This window comes from Diceros bicornis, chromosome 4, assembly GCF_020826845.1.
Source record: "Diceros bicornis minor isolate mBicDic1 chromosome 4, mDicBic1.mat.cur, whole genome shotgun sequence".
NCBI lineage: Eukaryota > Metazoa > Chordata > Mammalia > Perissodactyla > Rhinocerotidae > Diceros > Diceros bicornis.
In genome coordinates, this window is record NC_080743.1 from 83,865,597 (window position 1) to 83,885,703 (window position 20,107).

Genomic DNA, 20,107 nt, shown 5'->3' on the forward strand with positions numbered 1-20,107 from the left:
GGGGCAAAAAAAGTTTAAATAAAATCTAGCTTAGCTACAAAATCACTTAGTTTTCTCAGGAATAATCAATGTGCAAATTGTGTTGTGATTACTTATTCGTTGGATGGACTGGCAATATCTCTTCCCGGCATCACTGCTACTGCGGGTCAGAGGCCAGTGACTTCTAACTCCTTTTTGGAGTACACCCCTTCATTATTTATTGAGTACTGGTGCTGGGGATCCTAGAAGGAAAAGGCATGTGTCCAGCTCTCAAGGGGTCTAAGAGTTGAGCAGATGAAGAGATAAATTGCAACAAATATAATAAATGTTTGGGAAGAGGTGGTACAAAGGAGGGAAAAATTCTCTCTAATACCTGAAGTGTGCGGCTAGATTTCAGCGAGGTAGTGACATTTAACTGGGCCTTGAAGGATGAGTAGGAGTTTGCCAGGAAAAAAATGAAGTGAGAAGTCCTTCCAAACACAGGGAATGGTCTGTGCAAAGACATGTCTACTCGGTTCTCACACCTCAATCCTACCAGCCCTATAGAATGTACATTTTTGAGTTTTATTTTTGGGCTTTTAGGGGTGGTTTGATGATAATTGGTGAGTTCTTTCAGTTGCTACAAAACAAGAGTTGGCATCTTAATTATTTGACCTTCATAAACATGCATTTTACCTAATATTAACAGAAGTCGGGATTTTAGTAAGTCAAATTGGTTATACGCTCTACTCCTGATTATTCCTCAGGGAGGTTTTGCTGATTTTCACTTTTCCAGGGCAGCAAGGAAAGGAATCTTAAATCTGTTTTTTTTAGAGACTAGTAAACACATTAGTCCCCAGTGAGAAGCCTCATCTCTTGTTCACAGACGGATGGAGAAGTCATAATTCGCTGTCACATCTGTCTCCTAATTTTGGCATTTGCAGGAAATCGGTCCCCTCTGAGCTTCCTAAGCCTTCATAAAAGTTATCTCAGACCCAGATGGACACCCAAGACCATTCCGCCTCGGAAATGTGTTAATTGCTCATTTCGGCTCAAGATAAAAAAATAAATACATCGAGACAGTCTATGAGGTGATGAGAAAGTGAGCAAAGAATTCATTTAAGACTGAAAAGTACTATTCTCTCATCCAACACCCTCATTTAACAAAGTGTGGAAATTCAGGCCCAGGGAGGTGCATCGACCTGCCAAGGTTGCCCTGAGCCTGGGGGCACGGCCCTGGCCAGAAGCTGCCGCAGAGGCAGGTGGAAGATGGAGGGGACCAGCTGGGTGACAGCAGAAACGTTTTGGGGAACTGATTCATCCCAGCCAGTATCTGATGTACTTCCTCCCTCCTGCACACTCCGCCCCCATCTGCCCTCTCTCTGTCTCTTTCCCTTTTTCTCTTGTGGCAGGGTGATGCGTCAGTTGCTGAAAGGTGGGGACATTTCCGGATGCCTTTGCAACACGGAGAAGTTGTCTTAAGAGAGGCTGGACCCCATTCTGAGCACCAGGCCAGGAAAGCGAAGGCCTGAGGGCAGCCCCGCTGTGGGAGACGTCTGCTGGTCCTCTCCCTGTCTCCTGGCAGCGCTCACAGCCTCCTGGTTGGCACCTGACCATGTCCCTGGCTGAGGCCATCAGCCTCTGGAATGAAGGGGTGCTAGCAGCTGACAAGAAGGACTGGAAGGGAGCCCTAGACGCCTTCACCGCAGTCCAGGACCCTCACTCCAGGATTTGCTTCAACATCGGCTGCATACACACAATCCTGGAAAACATGCTGGAGGCAGAGAAGGTGAGTGGAGGTGCCTCTCCCCGGGGCCTCCTCCTGCCTTTGTAATTAGTGGTTCCCAGCCCTGGGCATTTTAGAAACCTCTGGGGAGCTTTAAAAGAACAAAAAGCTGCCCAGGCCACACCTCCAGAGATCCTGTTTAATTGGCCCGGGGAGGGGCCTGGACAGCCATAGTTTTTAAAAGCTCCCCAGGTGGTTCTAATGGGCAGCGGAGGCTGGGAAGCACTAGCTGGGGGCTATGCCCTCCTTTCTTCTCCATCTGCTAAGTTCAAATCATTCTGGAATCATTCTTGAACACCTTTATGAAGACACCTCTAGTTATGTTTTCTTCTTTGAACTTCTGCTGACCACAAGATCTCCATCTTATTGCTTTGCACCTCTTTTGGCTTTCCAAGAATTTCTCATGGGTGAGCTGTGTCTGCCCAAGAGATCAAGAGGAGGCACTTAAGAAAACTAGGTTTTATTTCAAGTGACAGTTCTGATCAATGATGTGGGGCACTCTTTTGAGGATTCTGAGGCTGGCAGAAGGAAGTCATGTAATTGATTCATGATGTCTGCCAAGGGCACGGTGTGGGATGTCTTAGCATCTTTTTCAAATATTTTTTCTCTCTCATATTCCCTAATATCGGGTTGAGTATTTTCAATAATCACTTTTTGGATTGGTCCTGGTAAGCAGAAAGGATATGAAGTTTGGAAGCAGAAGATCTAGGATCCAATCCCAGCTCTGCCTCTCTCTGGACCTTTGGGCTGCAGCAAGTCATGTGGACTTCTGGCTCTCAGTTTCTTGAGAGGTTCGACATCGTGAGGCTTAAGTGAGGCACCAACTATGAAAGTGCTGTGTAACTTCACATCACTATGTACATGTTAGTTCTTATTTTCACCTCTGACTGCCAGTCTTTGCAAGGAGACGTGGACAGATAACTGACTCCCCAGCACCCTCAAAGAGCCAGTTCCTGCCACAGCCATCCTCACTGTGACCAGCTGATGAGCAAAGAAGAGGAGAGAAGCCACTTGAATGCCCGCGAGGCCCAACAGGTCCATCTCAGGCTCCAGGGTGGGCAGACAGGAGCACGCGAGGGCCCCCACCTCCTCTCAGGGGCCTGCCCGGGGGCTGAGCAAAGAGCACCACAGATTCTGAGGGCTGCCAGAGACAAAGTGCACACTGTCGGGGAGAAGAAGCCGGCAACGCAACGCATAGCAGCCCGTCTGGGGGCAGGGATGGAGCCAGGCTGGTTGCTTCTGCCTCGACGGGCACTCCCAGGAGAGGCTATGCTGGCACCGTGCACCTGTCAGCTAGCTCACTCCCACGCCTTCCTCTCCCTGCTCTGGATTTCTCCTCGCACCCTTCTGCTGCTGACCTTCTCACTCTCTGCCTTTCTTTGGTTTCCTGCTTGAGTCCTTGCTACTGGCATTTTATATGCATTCTTCGTTGTTATTATTTTAATTGTATAACATCTATATCATGAATTTATGTAATAAACAAATATAATAGTGTATATAACATTTTAATTGTTATTTTCGTAATTACTTTTACCTATTATTTTAATCTTGTCAGTAATTGTGAAAGGCAGATTTTAATATCCCCATTTTACAGAGGAGAAAAATAAGGTTCAAGGAGATTAGGTAGATTGCCTCACGCCGTGCCACTAGGAAGTGACAACACAGGGCGTTTTCACCCCGCCTGTCTGACCCCTGAGCCTCCTGTCACCTTCTAGACACCATCTGTTCTCCTGACGCTTCTTGCCTCACCCTCTGGCTCATCTCACACCCCCTCACTGCCCGGCTCCTCAGCCACCTATGGGCCCTTCTCTCCGCAGGCCTTCACTAAAAGCATTAACCGAGACAAGCACTTGGCGGTGGCCTACTTCCAACGAGGGATGCTCTACTACCAAATAGAGAAGTAAGTGGTCCAGTGTTGCACAAGCTGGGGAAGTTCGCAGAGAAACCCGGAGGAGGTCTCTGTGCTGCTAGACTTGGGGTTTGGGAAGTATCTCCCAACCTCTGTTGAAAAGCGTGACTGGACCTTCTCTGGGAAGTTACTCAATAAATCAGCACGAGGTGGGAGCCCTGCTGGGGGAGGGAATGCAGACCTGCCAATTATAAACCAGCTGTGTCACAGCTCACACTGAGCCTGTGTAACCACCACGGCCTGGTATTCAGCTGGTGTGGCACCCCACCAGCGTCCCTGATGGGTCATAGCCTGGGCTGTGCTGGTTGTAAGTATTTTGGCCACCAAGGGGACAACCATGGTGGTCTGCTATTAGGAGGTATTGCGCTGTCACACAATGAGGATTATCCTGAAACCACATCAAAACCTTCCTTCATTCCTGCAGAATGTGATTTCAAAAGCCTGGTTTAATGCATTCAGTGAAATCCAATTCAGACACCAAAATGTAAATATGAACTATTAACATTATATATATAAGACTATATTAATACAGATAAATAAATAGCATATATATTAATATGGAAAAAAGTTCACAGTAGATGTTAAATTTAAAACCAGATTTCAAAACTGTATGCATAACACAATTCCATTTCTGGTTCACAGCATAGGCTGGAAGGCCACAGACCAAAATGTTGTCAGCAGTTCTCTCTGGGTGGTGAAATTATAAGGATTTCCATTGTCTTCTATCAGCCTATCAGTATTTTTTGGTGCGTCTACAGTCAATACAAAATAATTAATAAAAAAATAAGTAGAAAATGAAAGTTAATCTCAATTCCCATTCCCCTTCCCAAAATACCCCAATAACAAATATACAAAAAACAAAGAAAAAATATTTTAAGCATCAATTTAAGATATTTTAGGGGATGGCAAACTGACTCTTTGTGGAAATTGTTCCATTAGTGGGCACAAGTTCTAGGGAAGAAGAATTTGGCTCAGGCTAATGAAGAACTTTCAGAAATGGTTGGAGCATGGAGTGGGCGGGTGTGTGTGTATGTGTGTGTGTTTGTGTGTGTGTGTGTGTGTGCTCTCACCCGTGCGCACACAGAGCAGGTGAGGTAGGGCGTTGGTGGGGCAGAGGGGAGGCCTACAGAGAATGTCTAGGCACTGGGGAGAGGGCTGGGCTCTGATCCTGTGCAGCCTGGAAAGGCTTTGTTCCTACAGTTTAGTCAGAAACAGAGCCTGTAAGGCAGCTGTGCTCAGCTGTTGCCAGGGGCAACTACAAGAAGCTCAGAGGACTTCCAGGATGTAGATGTGGTCAATTACCTGAATGAAGACCAGTAGGAGTGAAGTCTTTCCCCCACCCTTCCCCCCAAACACCCCACAGACACAGAGGCAATCTGGGGAGAGAGAGCCTGAGATTGAGAGAAGCTGTCCAGGCATTTACCTTTTAGCGGCCTCTTGCCTCTGTCTTCCTTCTTAACATCCTTCTCGTTCTCATCCTCCCTCCCTCATCCCCTAGGTTCTCCAGATGTATAGGATATGCAGGGAGGCCTGGGCACAAATCCTCCGGTTGATCTTAAATCTCAAAAGACAAACTCCAAGGCCATCCTTTAATTAGCTCTAAGACCTATAATGAGGAGAGACAACTGGCAAAGAGGGAAGGCTCCCAGAAGAAGTTTCGATGTGAAAATACCCAGAAGTCTCGGAGTCTGAAGGGCCCAGATTTTGAGTGAGTCAGAAAGATCTTAGAAAGATCTAGGAATAAGACCCAGGATTCAGTTAGTCTGTGATTGATAATAGTTAAACCTGAGAGAAAAGTCTCCCAAATTTTATCTTTAATTCAATAACTACCTCTTGAGGAAATAATATAAATGAGGCACTCTTCTCCACCCTGTGCCACCTTCTTTTCTTTTGCTCAATCCATAGGCATTGGTGTCCCCTCTCCCAAGGTTCTGCTCTTGATCCTTTTCCCTTTTATCCCTGTAACAGTGTTGGTAAATGATAAAATTTATGGGATCTCTTCCCAGGAACACACGCACAAGCACATACATACTTTTACGTGCAGTTTCAGGGGGTTCAGTGTCCCCTGAAAATCTATGTGTGAACCCTTAACGGATCCCACCACCCTCTCCCATGGCATTGACTTCCATCTGTAGCCAGCCAGCTACTAAGTCTCTACCTGGTATCAGCCCAGAATGTCTCTTTTCCTAAACCTTGTCAAGTTGACTTCTTAAATATCGCTTAAATCTACCCATTTCTCTCCATCCCCACCAGCACTGCCCTGGTTTGGACTCTCATTTTTCACCACGACTATTGTAATCACTTCCGAACTGATATCCCGGCCATCAGTCTTGTCTTCTCCACGCGTATTCCAGAGTGGTCTTCTTAAAAAATATATATGATCTGGGGGCCGGCCTGGTGGCGTAGTGGTTAGTTCATTCGCTCTGCTTCGGCGGCCCGGGGTTCGCAGGTTCGGATCCTGGGCGCAGACTGACACATCACTCGTCGGGCCATGCTGTGGCGGTATCCCATATACAGGGTGGAGGAAGATGGGCACGGATGTTGGCTCAGAGCTAATCTTCCTCAGCAAAGGGAGGAGGATTGGCAGTAGATGTTGGCTCAGAGCCAGTTTTCCTCACCCCCCCGCCCCCCGCCAAAAAACATATATATATACGTGTGATATGCTTAAGAACTTCCAGTGGCTCCCATTACTGTAGGGTAAAGGCCAAATTCCCTTGTCTGTTCCTATGTGGTCCAGCCACTGTCTACCCACTCATTCATCCTCTGTGCGTTTGCCCCAGACACACTCAACCACTAGGGCAGCAACCACTCTGTTTGTGCCTCCTTTTATACCATCTGTCTGCTCTATGACAGATATTTGCCTGTATTTTTGTCTCCTCCACCACTCTGTGAGTTTCTTGCGGGGAGAAATCTTTCCTTTTTCACTCTTACATTTCAGTATCAAGTATAGTAATTAATAAATGTTTATTGAATTAATTAAACAAAAGTGAGCAAAATATAGCCTCTGCTTTAAGGAACTTATAAATTAAAAGGAGAGAACAGGTCACGAACACTAGTTACTATAACGTAAGGCAGAATGGGGCAAGCTATCAGAGATATTTAAATAAGTGCCATGGGGACTAGAAAAATTACTTCTTGATGAGTGGGTTAGGAATTCTTTCAGATTACTACGGGATTATTTTAGGGTGATAATGTTTTGGGTGTTTTTTTCTCTCGGATTCCCCCACTTTCACATGTGGTTGTGTGCCTCTCCTGCCATCATACAGTTCCACAGAACAAAGCTAGGGTGCATTTCTGAGAAGGCAGGTGGTGTCTCAGCGATGACTGTGGCCAGACTGCCTCACCTCTCAGATCCCAGCCTTGTCATCCAAAAGGGGAAGGGAGCTCTAAGTTGTGCTTCAGATCCTGGGCCTTATGAATCTGAGGGCCATGAGAATCACGGCCAGACCCTTTAGACGGAGCTGGCCCCAAGAGGCAACACAGCAAAGCCTTTTCTCTGCTGTCTCTGGAACAGGATAGGGCAGGGCCCCCAGCCCCTGTCATAGAAGTGTTTGACATTTTGACTTCTTTCAGTTTGCAAAACCTCTCCATTATGCTGAGTACAAGTGTATGAGTCGCAGGATTCTAGACTCGTGGGGCATTGGTAGCACAGGAACAATCAGGAACGTCAGTAGTTACTAAGAAACCTTTACAGGGAGTATGACAGAAATGAGGATTACAAACCCTCTCAGCTCAGAGCCTGTGAAAAGGCACAGCAAGGTTGCCGCTGTGCTGGTGAGCCCCTGCCTGGGGGGAGCGGGGGCTCAGGGAACAGCTCAGCCAAGGTGCCTGGTGGGGTGTCATTGGGGTGTGGGTGTGAAGAAAGCACTCGCGCTCAGCCCAGAAGAACCCGGCAGGAAGCTCCAGCACCTTGGCCTTCTAGGGGACACTGTGGGTTCCAAATGGCACCAAAGAGAACTCCTGAAGAAGGGCTGGAGGGAGGCGGGGGCTGCTGCCCACGGCCCATCAGCACCCAGGGCTGAATGCTATTTTGGAGTTTTCATACTGAGCTTATTCAGACCCCGTGCGGCGGCAAACAGAGCTGTGTGTCAAAGCAATGCCCCAGGGGTGCCGTTCTGGGTAAACAAGTGGGGGGCTGAGGAGAGGCCTGTGGCCAGCAGTCAGGGCGATGCTTTTAAAGATGTGTTTAAAAATGGACATTTATCAGGGGGACTTCCACCCTGTTTTATTCAAAGCAAGCACTTTGAATAATTTATCAGGTCTTTCTCTCTCCCTTCCGCCGGGCCCAGCTCTTTAGACGTCTTGATGGACGGGAGAATTATGAGCAGGACTTTGTTGGGCCTCCTTCAACACCAGGTAGACACAGGCGGTGTTACTTCTCAGCTGAAATTTATCTGCTGAGCCAGCTCGCTGGGGAGGAACCTACATTTGTAGGTTAACGCTGACAGTACTTAAAGCGTGCCCTCTGAGGACCTTCGGCTATCTCACAAACAGGCCATGCAACACAGTGGAAACCTCATCTGCCCACGGAACAAGACACCTGCATTTCTGCCTGCCCCTCCTTCTTGGCCCAGTGAATTGAAGCCAGCCACCCAGGGATGCATAGCTTCTTCCCCTTCACAGGAATGCCCAAAAGGATGTGTAAATGACTTGAAATGCTTCTTCTTTTTTTTTTTTTTTTTTGGTGAGGAAGATCAGCCCTGAGCTAACATCCATGCCAATCCTCCTCTTTTTGCTGAGGAAGACTGGCCCTGAGCTAACATCCATGCCGATCTGCCTCCACTTTATATGGGACACCGCCACAGCATGGCCTGACAAGCGGTGCATTGGTGCGTGTCCGGGATGCGAACCCTGGTCGCCAGCAGAGGAGCACACGCACTTAACCACTATGCCATGGGGCTGGCCCCTTGAAATGCTTCTTGAGGAATGGCCTGCATGCTTTTAATAGGTTGCACAATCATCTTTATTAATAAGGACACATTAGAGAAGCCATCCTCCTGTTTCAAACCCAGGCTGTCTTCTCCCATTACTCCTGCAGCCACTGCTGCTGTGTGAGTTACTTCCTCCCAAATGATGACAGAACGTCCAGCTTCTCCCCCAGCCACCCTGGCTACACGTTCCTTAGGGCTTTCTCGGCCAGCCCTCCCTCCTGATCAGCTCAAGCTTTCCTGAGATCAGAGTTCCAGCTTCTACAAGTGTGTATTTTTATCTCCTGCTAATACCTAATTCAGAATAGAACTTGAAGTAAGCATGTAATAAATGACTGGTATATTAATTTCATTGTCAGACTTTTAAAGCTGAAAAAATAATATAATATAAATAATAGTAAATTACTGTCTGTGCCGGGCACCCTCCTAAGCGCCTGAATGCTTCATCTCATTTGTGCTCACGACAATCTCGTGAGGCACGTGTTGTTATTATTCTCTAATTCTAAAGATGAGGAACTAGACATAGAGAAATTGTGTAACTTGCCCTTTGTCACTAGATAGGAAGTGGCAAGCCAGGACTCAAGTCCATGTGGTTTTGACTCTAGAAATTAGATCCGGGACCACATACTAGAAAGCTCCTCATATGATACGTTCCTTGAATATAATATGCTCCTTGTACACAATATGCTCCTTATATTATTGACATGGAGACTGAGGCCAAGGAATTAATTTGTCAGGGTCTCCCAGTTGGTGGCAGAGCTAATGGCTCTGGTCCCAGTCTCTTGGCGCCTGTCCTAGGGTGCCTTCACTACACCACATGACCTCTTGGGGGTCCCGACCAGCCTGCATTCACATTCCAGGCTTGCCTCCAGGAGAAGCCACACATGGCAGCTCTGGATCAGGCAGCGGCCAAGGGACTTGCAGTTCAGTTGCCCCAGTGGGAGCCACAACCAGACAGCCAAATTTGTTCCTGCCAGGCCAGGGACCCGGGGGCGGATAGGTAGTTTGATTTTTGCTGCTGTGACCCCCCGAAGCCCAGCAATGGCTCCTTCTCACCAGGGCCTCTGTGGAGGTCAGGGGCAGGCCAAGGAGCCCTGGGCCAGCTTCCTCAGGAGTGTGTGTCCAGGTCCTGCCCACACCCCTTGGGCACTATTGATGTGGTCAGCCCCATTCTCGGCCACCAATCCGATGACAACAGCCCTGACACACCTTGAGCCTGTCAGCACAATGCCAATCCAACAAGCAAAAGGGCAGGGCCAGGAGCACGGTTAGAAACGCTATCTGGCTTCAGTGGCGGTTTCTTTTTCCTTTTTTCCAAAGTGTGTGGAGGAGGGAGGAGGGGAAAGCAGACTAAGAAGGACACAAAACCAAGAGCTAAGATGAACTCCACAGAAGCCGGAGGAGAAGGCTCTGGGCAGGAGGGTGATGTCAGAGGCTGTGAGAAGGGGCCGCTCACAGCTGTGTCAGGCTGGCCTGGCCTTAGAGTGAGGAGCGAGGAGTGAGCGGTGCTCTGAATCAGTTTGCAGGACACAGGGGCCGGCCTGTGCTAGCTCTGCCTGGAGCTCGCAGAGGAGAATGAGGGCTCCATTGGAGAGTGACAAGCTGGTTGTCAGAGAGGTGGGAGCTGTATGTAGTCAACAGAGATGAAAATAGCTGCCACCTCCTGAGACTGGGGGACACTCAGGATTTCTGGGATGCACAACCCCAGGGGGCACCTTCCCGTTGAGTTCCATGGAATACTGGGGCTCAGGGTTGGTGAAAAGTAGAGCAGGTCAAAAAGAGTTGGAAAGACTTCTTGTCCCAGTGAGAGGGCTGGGGAAAGGGAGGCAGACACACATTTTATTCCGCATTTATTCCTCCATGCCCTCGGCTGGTTTATTTTCTCCCTCTCTCCTGCAGATACGATTCAGCTATTAAAGACCTTAAAGAGGCCTTGACTCAGCTTCGAGGGAACCAGCTGATAGACTACAAGATCCTAGGGCTACAGTTCAAGCTGTTTGCTTGTGAGGTAAGGAGGGAGGGCCCAGCCTGGGCAGGAGTGGGTCGTGGCCGAGGGGCAGCTGATGGTTCAGATGCACAGCCATATGTTGACGCTTTCAGGAGCTTGGAAAAGGCATTTCGCCTCCTGTGCCTTGGGACTCAGATTTTCCCTTTAAGAAAAGACTCAGATCAATGACTCCAGGCTCATCGTGGAGTATTCAGTTACCTGAGGGCATGCATTTTATTAAAGGGAGGCTCAAAGGACCTTGCAAAAATGAGCCTACTAGCTCTCTGAAGGGAGGCTGGACACGAGTGCATTGGCCTGTGAAAGTATTCATAATAATTTGCATAATTCAGGTTGACAGGCTATTTGCACAGTATTATACTAACAAATCCAAAATCGTGGGCTCACTATCCATGTAGGACCTGCTGTACCCTTGCTCAGTTCCCAAATCACAGATCACGCTCTTTGCTATTAATGGTTCTGGCCTCATGTACTTGGTTGATACCAAAAAAGAGAGTGAGGATTATTTGACACAAATTTGTCCCCTCTTGCTCAAAGAACAGCTCAAAGCACACATTTAGGAAAGGTTTCCATAGAAGGACAACTTAATTTCTGTATTACCAAAAGGGAGAAACATGACAGGTTTGTGTACTTTTTCAACCAACCCTCCCCACTCTGCTCCTATCCTCCAAATATACACCAATGCCTTTAAAAACTAAAATCTCTGTAAATATTGTAGATCTTTATTTAGAAGAATCGTTGAAAAAAGTCCCCTTGCTTTAGTTTCTCAGGCAGGAGAAGCCAAGTGCCCCCAGGGTCGCTCAGGGCTAATAATAGAGGCCGCAGCTGCCCAGGTCCCTGGGGACGTGGGTCCCCATCCAGCCCTGCAGCAGGCTAGCTAGTTACTTCACTTCTCACAGTCTAGGGAAATGAGGCTTTGTGGTGGGAATTGGCTGCCATTTGGCCAGCTTCTAGAATAGGGTTTCTCCACCATGGCACTACTGATATGTTGGACCAGATAATTCTTTGTAGTGGGGGGCTGTCCTGCACATAGTAGGATGTTTAGCAGCATCCCTGGCCTCTACTCACTACATGCCAGTAGCACCCCCGCCCCCAGTGTGACAACCTAAAATATCTCTACACGTTACCGGTCACTTCCAATTGAGAAACACTTACATAAATTAAAGGGAAGGGGACCAAGCAGCTCCAGAGAAAGGATCATGCCAAAATGACATCAAAGCAGAATTCTGTGGGAGGAATGTCCTCCTCACAGTTGGAGTTGAAATGACCTGGGGGCAGGAAATACTGGCTGTGTGGGCCTCTCTGCAAGTAAGGCTGGAGTTTCAGGGTAGGAGGCTTTCTGCCTCATGAGACCCTCCAGTCATTCTCTACTTAAAATGCCACCCCTCCCTTCCCACCAGAGTATAACTCTGGCTTCTGAGAAATCACACCATCCTTCTTGAAAAGAATCTCAGGCTTTTTCAGTCACTAAGTCATAACACCTCTTGTAGGAAAATGTCTAAACAGAAGGTGGCTGAGAACCAAACAGGAAGTTTGAGTTCTCCTTCCTTGCACACCTGGTCAGGGGTGGGTTGGGCCAGCCAAGCATGTTTTCAGAAGGCAACAGCTCGTCGAGGCTCAGAAATAGGCCTGGAAAGGAGTCTCAGTCTCCACTTCTGGCCTAGGTCCCGGTCCCCATCGTCCAGCACTAGCCACTAACTCCATGGAAACACCAATCCCCCCACCCATCCATACTTTCCTTGATACACTGTTCTTTCTATCTGGATGAGGCCCTGAACCAAACCATGGTGCGGTAGATGACTGGTATACAGAAGTATATTAGTTATCCATTGCTAAACACCAAATTACTCTAAAACATGGTGGCTTAAAACAATACCATTTATCATCTCACCATTTCTGGGGTCAGGAATCCAAGAGTGGCTTGGCTGGGTGGTTCTGGCTCAGAGGCTCTCATGAAGTTGCACTCAAGATGTTGGCTAGGGCTGTCATCATCTGAAAGCTTGACTGGCGCTGGAGGATCTACTTCTGAGGTAACTTACACATCTGGCAACTTAGCGTTGCTTGTTGGCAGGAGGCCTCAGTTCTTTGCCTCACGAACCTCTCCATCAGGCTGCGTGTCTTGTCATGACATCAGTTGGCTTCCCCTGGAGAAAGTAAAAGTCCAAGAGAAAGTAATATGGAGTGTCAATGTCTTTTATAACATAGGCTCAAATGTCACCCCCCCCATTTCCATAACATCTTATTGGCTGTACATGTCAGCTCTATTGGATGTAGGAGGGAACTACACAGGAGGGTGAGTCCCGGAGGTGAGAATCACTGGGGGCCGTCTTGGAAGCTGGCTACCACTAAAAGCAAGGACTTTGGAATCAGATAGATAGAGATCAAATCCCATCCTGACACTTACTAGTTGTATGATCCTGGGTAAGTTACGTGTCATTTCTGAGCTGCAGGCTCCTCCTCATCTGTAAAGAAGGTTCAGTTCTTACCTCATACACATTCATTAATAAACTCATTTATTTGTGCATACATTGATAATGCCTGCTAACGTCAGGCGACAGAGGTCCAGTTGTCCACAAGACAAGGTGTCAGTGCCCAGAAGCTCGTGGTCATGTCTAACGTGAGGTGGTAAGGTTAGGACAAGAGAAGTGCTACAGAAGGAGTATGGAAGCACAGAGTGAGGCCCCTCACTCAGATGGTGGCTGTGAGGCTTACAGATAATGCAGATAAAGTGCCTGGCCCAGAATAGGTGGTCAGTAAATGGTATCAATGATGATGATGATACAATGATGACAACAATGACAATGATACTGCCTCCAACAGGCAGCACTGACGTCTAGGAGCCCAAAGTTTTTCGTAGATTTAGCCTTGCGATTATAAACCGAGGCATCTCCAGATGGCATCAGTCTGCTAAACTCAGCCCTGTCATCTTCCCCCCAATCATGTGGGCATTGTTACTTTCCCCGAGCAGGCATGCAAGACTTGGGGGGTAAGCGCCCTTCTTTGCTCAGCCTCCCAGCAAGTCCCAAGATAACACAGCAGATAATGGTAATAATAGTACTGAATATTTAATGAGCACCTGCCACGTGCCAAGCAATTGAACTGAGTGCTTTATGTGAATGATTTCATTTATTTCTTACAACAATCTAGAGGCAGGAATGTTATTGTCACTATTTTACAATGAAACTGAGGCCACATACTAGAAAACAGCCCTGGTACCTGTGCTGTTAACCCCTCCACTGTACTACCTCCGCGTGTTACAGCTTGGGAGGCCAACAATCCTCTGCTCTAGCTGGGCCTCAGTATCTCCTCTCTGAGGCCCTGGCGACATGCCCCACTGCACCCAGCCCTTCAGGCTGTGACACCTATAACTTTCAGCTGTGAAAAGCTGGCAGCAGCTCCTGGCTGTTCAGCTCTTTCTTCACACATGGTGCAGGGAGCCCTAAGAACTCGCTGCACTGTCGTTAAAAAGAAGGAAAGCGAACACTTTTTGTTAGTTGCCATCTTGATTTTCTTCTGCTCTCTGTTGCTTTTCCATCTTTGCTTAAGCGTCCTTTTCACCTCATTCAGTCAAGTGGTTTTCTTGTCTTGCTGAGGCATCCAAAAGATTATTTGATTCTATGTGTAAGTTGTGAAGCATAATAATAAAACAGACACTCATGAACCTACCACCCAACTCAACACCTGGAAAATTATGCCTGTTGGTGCAAGTGCCCTTCCCACCCCTCCATCCAGGTGAAGTGCTGCCCTGGCTTTGTGCCAAGTCTCCTTCCAGCTCCACTGGACTTTTGCCAGTGAAGTTTCCTCGTGCCCATTTGACTATATCACAGTCTTGTTAGTTACTCCTGTGTTCCAGGCAGGGTTCTGTTGGTGCTGGTACAGGATGATGCATCTGGAAACCTCCTTCTCCCCACCCCGCTCCTGTCCAGTCTTTCAGCCTAGGCTCAGTGGCAGGAGCTGGTCTGGGAGGCCACATACACGTGCATTTTATTCCTAACTCTTCAAGGGGCCTTGAGCACGCCGCTCCTCTCAATACTAAAACAACACAATAGTTCTTGTCCCCACCTGAGCTACTTGGTTGATGAAAGAACGCACACGATGCTGGATTTGTGCATTACATGCTGTTTTCTTAACACCGTCCTTGTGCTGGACATAACTTGGTAGCAAGATTGATTATATTATATTTTAGATATTCCCAGGAGAGCTGGGAATAGGGAGATGTGTCACTAGGCAACATTCCGGAAGCATACACGCAAGCTCTTCCCTGGTTCTTAGATTGGGAGCAGCCTCCAGTTTTGTTGTGGTCTGTGCTTTTCTAGGTGTTATATAATATTGCTTTCATGTATGCCAAGAAGGAGGAATGGAAAAAAGCTGAGGAACATTTAGCATTGGCTACGAACATGAAGTCTGAGCCCAGACATTCCAAAATTGACAGAGCCATGGAATGTGTTTGGGTAAGTGTCTCAGTGATGCGGGGTAGTGAAAGGATTTCATTGGATTTTTATTTGTTTCAGGGGACATGTGGATTGAGAAACCATGGAAGTGGTGCTTTTATTTCTCTGAGCTCTGGGTAACAGCAGTCTTGGGGTATAGTTCCACGTGGGATCTTGAATCTGGAAGTGCTGAGAGGTTGAGGCCTAGAGTACGGGACAGCAGAGGCCCGCTTCACACCGCCCTCCAAGTGGGGCTCCGTGGAGGCACAGGGACAGCAGGAGGCTGGAGGCTGGAGGCTGGAACCAAGCACATGAGGATGAGGCTGTGCCAGCTTGCTCGCCGTTGAGTCCTCCCAGCAGCCTGGCCCAGTGCCAAGCACATGACGGCTCTCAACAAAAATGTATTGATTATATGAACGAATGGTGCAAATTATTCACCGTTTGTCTAAGCACATTTGGGATGAAGCTAGTTTTAAATAAGGTTTTTAAAACACCAGGAATAAGGGGGCTCAAGTCAGCTTTACATGCCTGTCCATGTCAGCAGACACTAATCCCAAGAGAGCACTGTCATGGGTCTTGCTTGGGTCCTGGGTGGTGCCTTGCGGTTGTGGTCCCTCCTGCGTTGTGAGTGACAGCCCCACCCGGGCCACACAGAGAGGGAGAGGGGCACCTCCCCAGGAAAAGAGGGTGCTGGGCAAATAACACTGGCAGATGACCACACAGCCTCTCAGTATACAGTGATATTGAAACCAACTCTTCCTACCTTGGGTACCCAGAAATAGTAACAAGTTCAGTCCTTACAAATTTTGACAAAGTGCTCTTGTGAGGTTATCTCAATGGATCCTTGCATCCATTCAGTGAGGGAGGCAAGTCGGGCATTGTAACCCCCATTTTACAGGTAAGGAAATTCTCTGCTCTCTGTGTTATAGAAACAGAAGCTGTATGAGCCAGTGGTGATCCCTGTGGGCAGGTTGTTTCGGCCAAATGAGAGGCAAGTGGCTCAACTGGCCAAGAAGGATTACCTAGGCAAGGCGACGGTAAGTGGGACTCTCAACTTCCCCTGAGGCTCGTACGGCGCGGGCCGTGCGGAGCAGGGTCAGCGTGACTGTTGGGAACAAGGCACCTGCCTGGGGTTCTGCCCTGGGATGGCAGTGAGAGATGGTTTACAGCGTGGAGGTCTTGCTGAAAGGTGGGCAAATGCTTCTAGTTTATTTTCTCCAGGCTCCTCTCATTCTTCCCTTCTAGCCTGACCTGGGGTGAGAGCCACACGGTTACTCACAGGATGCTGAGTCTTGGGGACTGAGCCAGTGGAAAGAAAACACAGCTACAAGGTGCTCACTAACTGTGGAGAGAACATGTTAGGCAAACGGACCAGCATGGCTTCCTCTTGGCTTAGTGCTCCTTATAGCCTCACTTTCACAGCCCTATGATTAGACTCCTTCTTACACTGGACTCCTCCTGAATCCAGGTCTCAAATTCTCTCAGAAATTATCCAAATGAGTCAACAGTCCTCTTCCAAAACTGCACTTGACTTTGACACATTAGTAGGGCGCAAGTTGCCTACTGACTGGGTAGCTGGTTCTGGCATAGTAGTTCAAGAGAGTTCAAGAGAGCCTGGGTTAGTGGAAACACCCCAATGTCCATCAGTTGATGAGTGGATAAACAAAATGTGATACAGCCGGACAACGGAATATCACTCAGCAATAAAACGGAATGAAGTACCAATACAAGTTAAAACACGGATGAACCTTGAAAACATTATGCTATGTGAAAGAAGGCCAGATACAAAAGCCAAGTGTTATATAATTCCATTTATGTGAAATATCTAGAATAGGTAAACGTACAAAAATAGAAAGCAGACTGGTGATTGCCAGGTGCTAGGAGGAAGGGGAATGTGGACTAACTGCTTAATAGGTATGGCGTTTTCTTTTGGGGTGAAGAAAATGTTTTGGAGCTGGATAGAAGTGGTGGTTGCACAGCACTGTGAATATACTAAATTCCACTGCATTGTTCACTTTAAAATGGTTAATTTGATATTATGTGAACTTCATCTCAATAAAAAAATTAAAAAAAAAAAAGACACAGAGAGAGCCTGCTGGGTTAGTGGGGGTGGGATGGGAACTAGTTTCTTCAGTGGCTGGAAATTCTAACTCAAAGGGTCAGCAATCCAATCCTTAGCCACTGCCCACTTCTGGAACCAGGCGTCAGTGAGAATGGATCCAGGGTGTGAGAAAGGAGGGAATCTTGGGGAAACCCCCAGAAGGATGGGGAAAGAGTGCTGGCAGAGCCTTCACCCGCTCCTTCCTCGATTTCAGGTCGTGGCATCTGTGGTGGATCAAGACAGTTTCTCGGGGTTTGCCCCTCTGCAGCCACAGGTGAGGCAGCCCTGTCCTTCTCCGTGGATCTAGGTCTCCAGAGCTCTCTGTGAAACGTCCATCTGGGTAGAATATTTGTGCGGCGCTGCCTCATTTTAAGGGCTCCTTCAACTGACCTCTCAATGCTGCTGAGGGGGTCTGCCTGTCCGTCCTTGGTCACAGGGTCCAGGACTGGTAGCCAGGAAGGCAGTTTTAGGCTTAATCTCCAGTCCTCAGAAACCAGCCCTCCTGCTTCCCCCCAAATTCCAGTCTTAACTTCTCTAAGTTCTAAGAGAGCTTCTGTTGATCCTCTCTACTGAAGCCTCGAATATTCTCAGAAAATTGAAACGTAAGCTATCAGAGACTTTCTAACAATGCCTGTTCTAGGTCACAGGGACTAGTAGGGGACTCCCAAGGGGCCCGGGGCCTGAGGCCGGGGGCTCTTCTGGCTCCCTCCATCTGCCTGCGGCCGGGGATTCCCTTGGGAACACAGGCAGGGTGCCCAGAGTGAACCATTTTTCCACCCAAGCTGGGCTCGGAGAGATGGTCCCAGATGGACTGGATGACAGTGGGTCTAGAAATGCAAAAGCAGAGTTTCCTTGTGAAGGGCAGAGGGTAAGACAGGCTGAGGAAAATTCGAGCTCTGATGCAATAGAACTGGGATGGGCATGGGCGTTGGTCAGCACTAGCAGGGGGAGGGTTTTCCGAATGTGGTGCCTCCACTCCCGACTGCACACACCTGGTCTACCTGACAGTTTACCAGGTCAGAATGATGACTGCTGGCCTGGAATGTAGGGGGCTCTGGGGGGTGAGATTAGCAAAGGAGGTTAGAAGGAGATTCAAGATTCTTTGATCTCTCTCTTCACAATAAAATTGAAGAAAGCCTTGCAGAGGTTCCTTGGGCTTCAGAGCAGCCAGAGGACTCCAAGACAGGGAAGAAGCCCAGATGACTGGACTCCATGGTAGTCAGTGTAGAACAGGGAACATACATTGAAAGGAGATTCTTACCTGGTCAGTGGATCTTGAGTTGATTTTAAATACCCACGTGTCATGTGATATAACAGACATTAATTATAGAACAGAGCTTGTGGAAACTGTCCCAGGAAAGGGATGGAGCTCAAGGTCAAAAGCATCCTTGTGACGCCATGATGCTCTGTGACAGCTAAACTTCTCCAGAAATCAGGTCTGGCTCAAGATGAATTGCTGTGCTGGTAACACCTGTACCCGGGGAGCTGGTGGGAGGTGTTATTTTCCAGCGTTAGTCAGAGTACACTGTGCCCTCTCCCTAGACTGTGCTCTGAGTGAGCCAGAAACGCATTCTTTGATTTTCTGGTCTGGAAGAAGGCTCAAATTACCATTAACAGTCTGTTCTCTCTCCCCCTCCTTCCCTTCTTCATTTCTCCTGAATGTTCAATAGGCAGCTGAGCCTCCACCCAGACCCAAAACCCCAGAGATCTTCAGGTGAGTTAGATTTAGATCAATATGCAGAATATCCAAGCTCCAAGCCTGAACTGATGGCAACAAAGGGGGTGAAGAGATGGAGCTGGGGCCAGGGTCTAAATCTTCTGGAATTTAGCCCACATTGTTGGCTTCTTCTGTTTTCAAGGTTAAAATGGAGGGATACTGTGGGGACGGGAGTCTCGACTGTGGTGGGACTGACCGCGGGGGCCTGGCCACAGCTACATGGTGTCCTTGTGTCCCTATGTCAGCATGCACAGCCACCCATACAGTGCGGGGTTGTTGCTGAAGTCAGCAGTGTCCCATGAGCGCCCTCCCTGGGGCCAGACCACTGGCCTCGGGTTGGAGAGCGGTTTGGAACCGGCTGCAGCCTCCTCAGAAGAGGGGCAGCCGGAGCTCCCCGGAGTCAGGTGAGCAGAGTGAGAAGCTAGAATGGTGGCTCCTTTCCTGTGTGGGCGTTTTCCACTCCCTATTAGCACATGTTTTCTCAAGAAGTAAGAGGAAGGACTCCAGAGAAAGAAGTCATTCTTCTGTAAGACGAGAAACAGAGAATGGCATAACCTACAGCTTTCTTACGAATCCCCTCTAAGCAAGGAAGCAAGCCCCTGGCTTAGCGGTTGGGTGCGCGGGCTCCGCTACTGGCGGCCCGGTTCCAATCCTGGGCGCACACCCACGCACCGCTTCTCCCGCCATGCTGAGGCCTCGTCCCACATACAGCGACTAGAAGGATGTGCAACTATGACATACAACTATCTACTGGGGCTTTGGGGGGAAAAAAAAAGGAGGAGGATTGGCAATAGATGTTAGCTCAGGGCCAGTCTTCCTCAGCAAAAAGAGGAGGATTAGCACCGATGTTAGCTCAGGGCTGATCTTCCTCACAAAAAAAGAAAGGGGGAAAAAAAAAAAGGAAGCAAGCCCCACCCAATCCAGAGGTTTAAAAAAAGTGAAAAAAGTACCAAAGCAACTATAAAAATGAGGAGGCTGATAGAAAGAGAAAGACAAACACTGTATGATCTCACTCATACGTGGAATATAAACCAACACATGGACAGAGAGAACTGTTTGGTGGTTACCAGGGGCAAGGGGGCTGGGGGGTGGGCACAAGGGGTGAAGGGAGACGTGTATATGGTGATGGACAAACAACAATGTACAACCAAAATTTCACAGTGTTATAAACTATTAAGACATCAGTTAAAAAAAAAAAATGAGGGCGCTGATTAGCTCATTCCTAAATTCTCAGTCTGCTGGAGGAGGCTATCTCCCCTACCAAAATAGACAT

At 48.2% G+C, this 20,107-nt stretch overlaps 1 protein-coding gene across 1 annotated transcript in view; it reads left to right on the forward strand.

Moving 5' to 3' along the window:
• Positions 1 to 1,359: 1,359 nt before the first annotated feature.
• The window catches only part of NCF2 (neutrophil cytosolic factor 2), a 30,387-nt gene continuing 11,639 nt past the window's right edge, over positions 1,360 to 20,107 (forward strand). Inside the window, exons 1-7 of the mRNA XM_058539903.1 lie at positions 1,360 to 1,747; positions 3,562 to 3,644; positions 10,481 to 10,589; positions 14,903 to 15,037; positions 15,946 to 16,053; positions 17,332 to 17,391; positions 18,788 to 18,831. Of these exons, the coding sequence (XP_058395886.1) occupies positions 1,574 to 1,747; positions 3,562 to 3,644; positions 10,481 to 10,589; positions 14,903 to 15,037; positions 15,946 to 16,053; positions 17,332 to 17,391; positions 18,788 to 18,831 (713 nt within the window). The 5' untranslated portion in view covers positions 1,360 to 1,573. The remainder of the gene's footprint in view (positions 1,748 to 3,561; positions 3,645 to 10,480; positions 10,590 to 14,902; positions 15,038 to 15,945; positions 16,054 to 17,331; positions 17,392 to 18,787; positions 18,832 to 20,107) is intronic.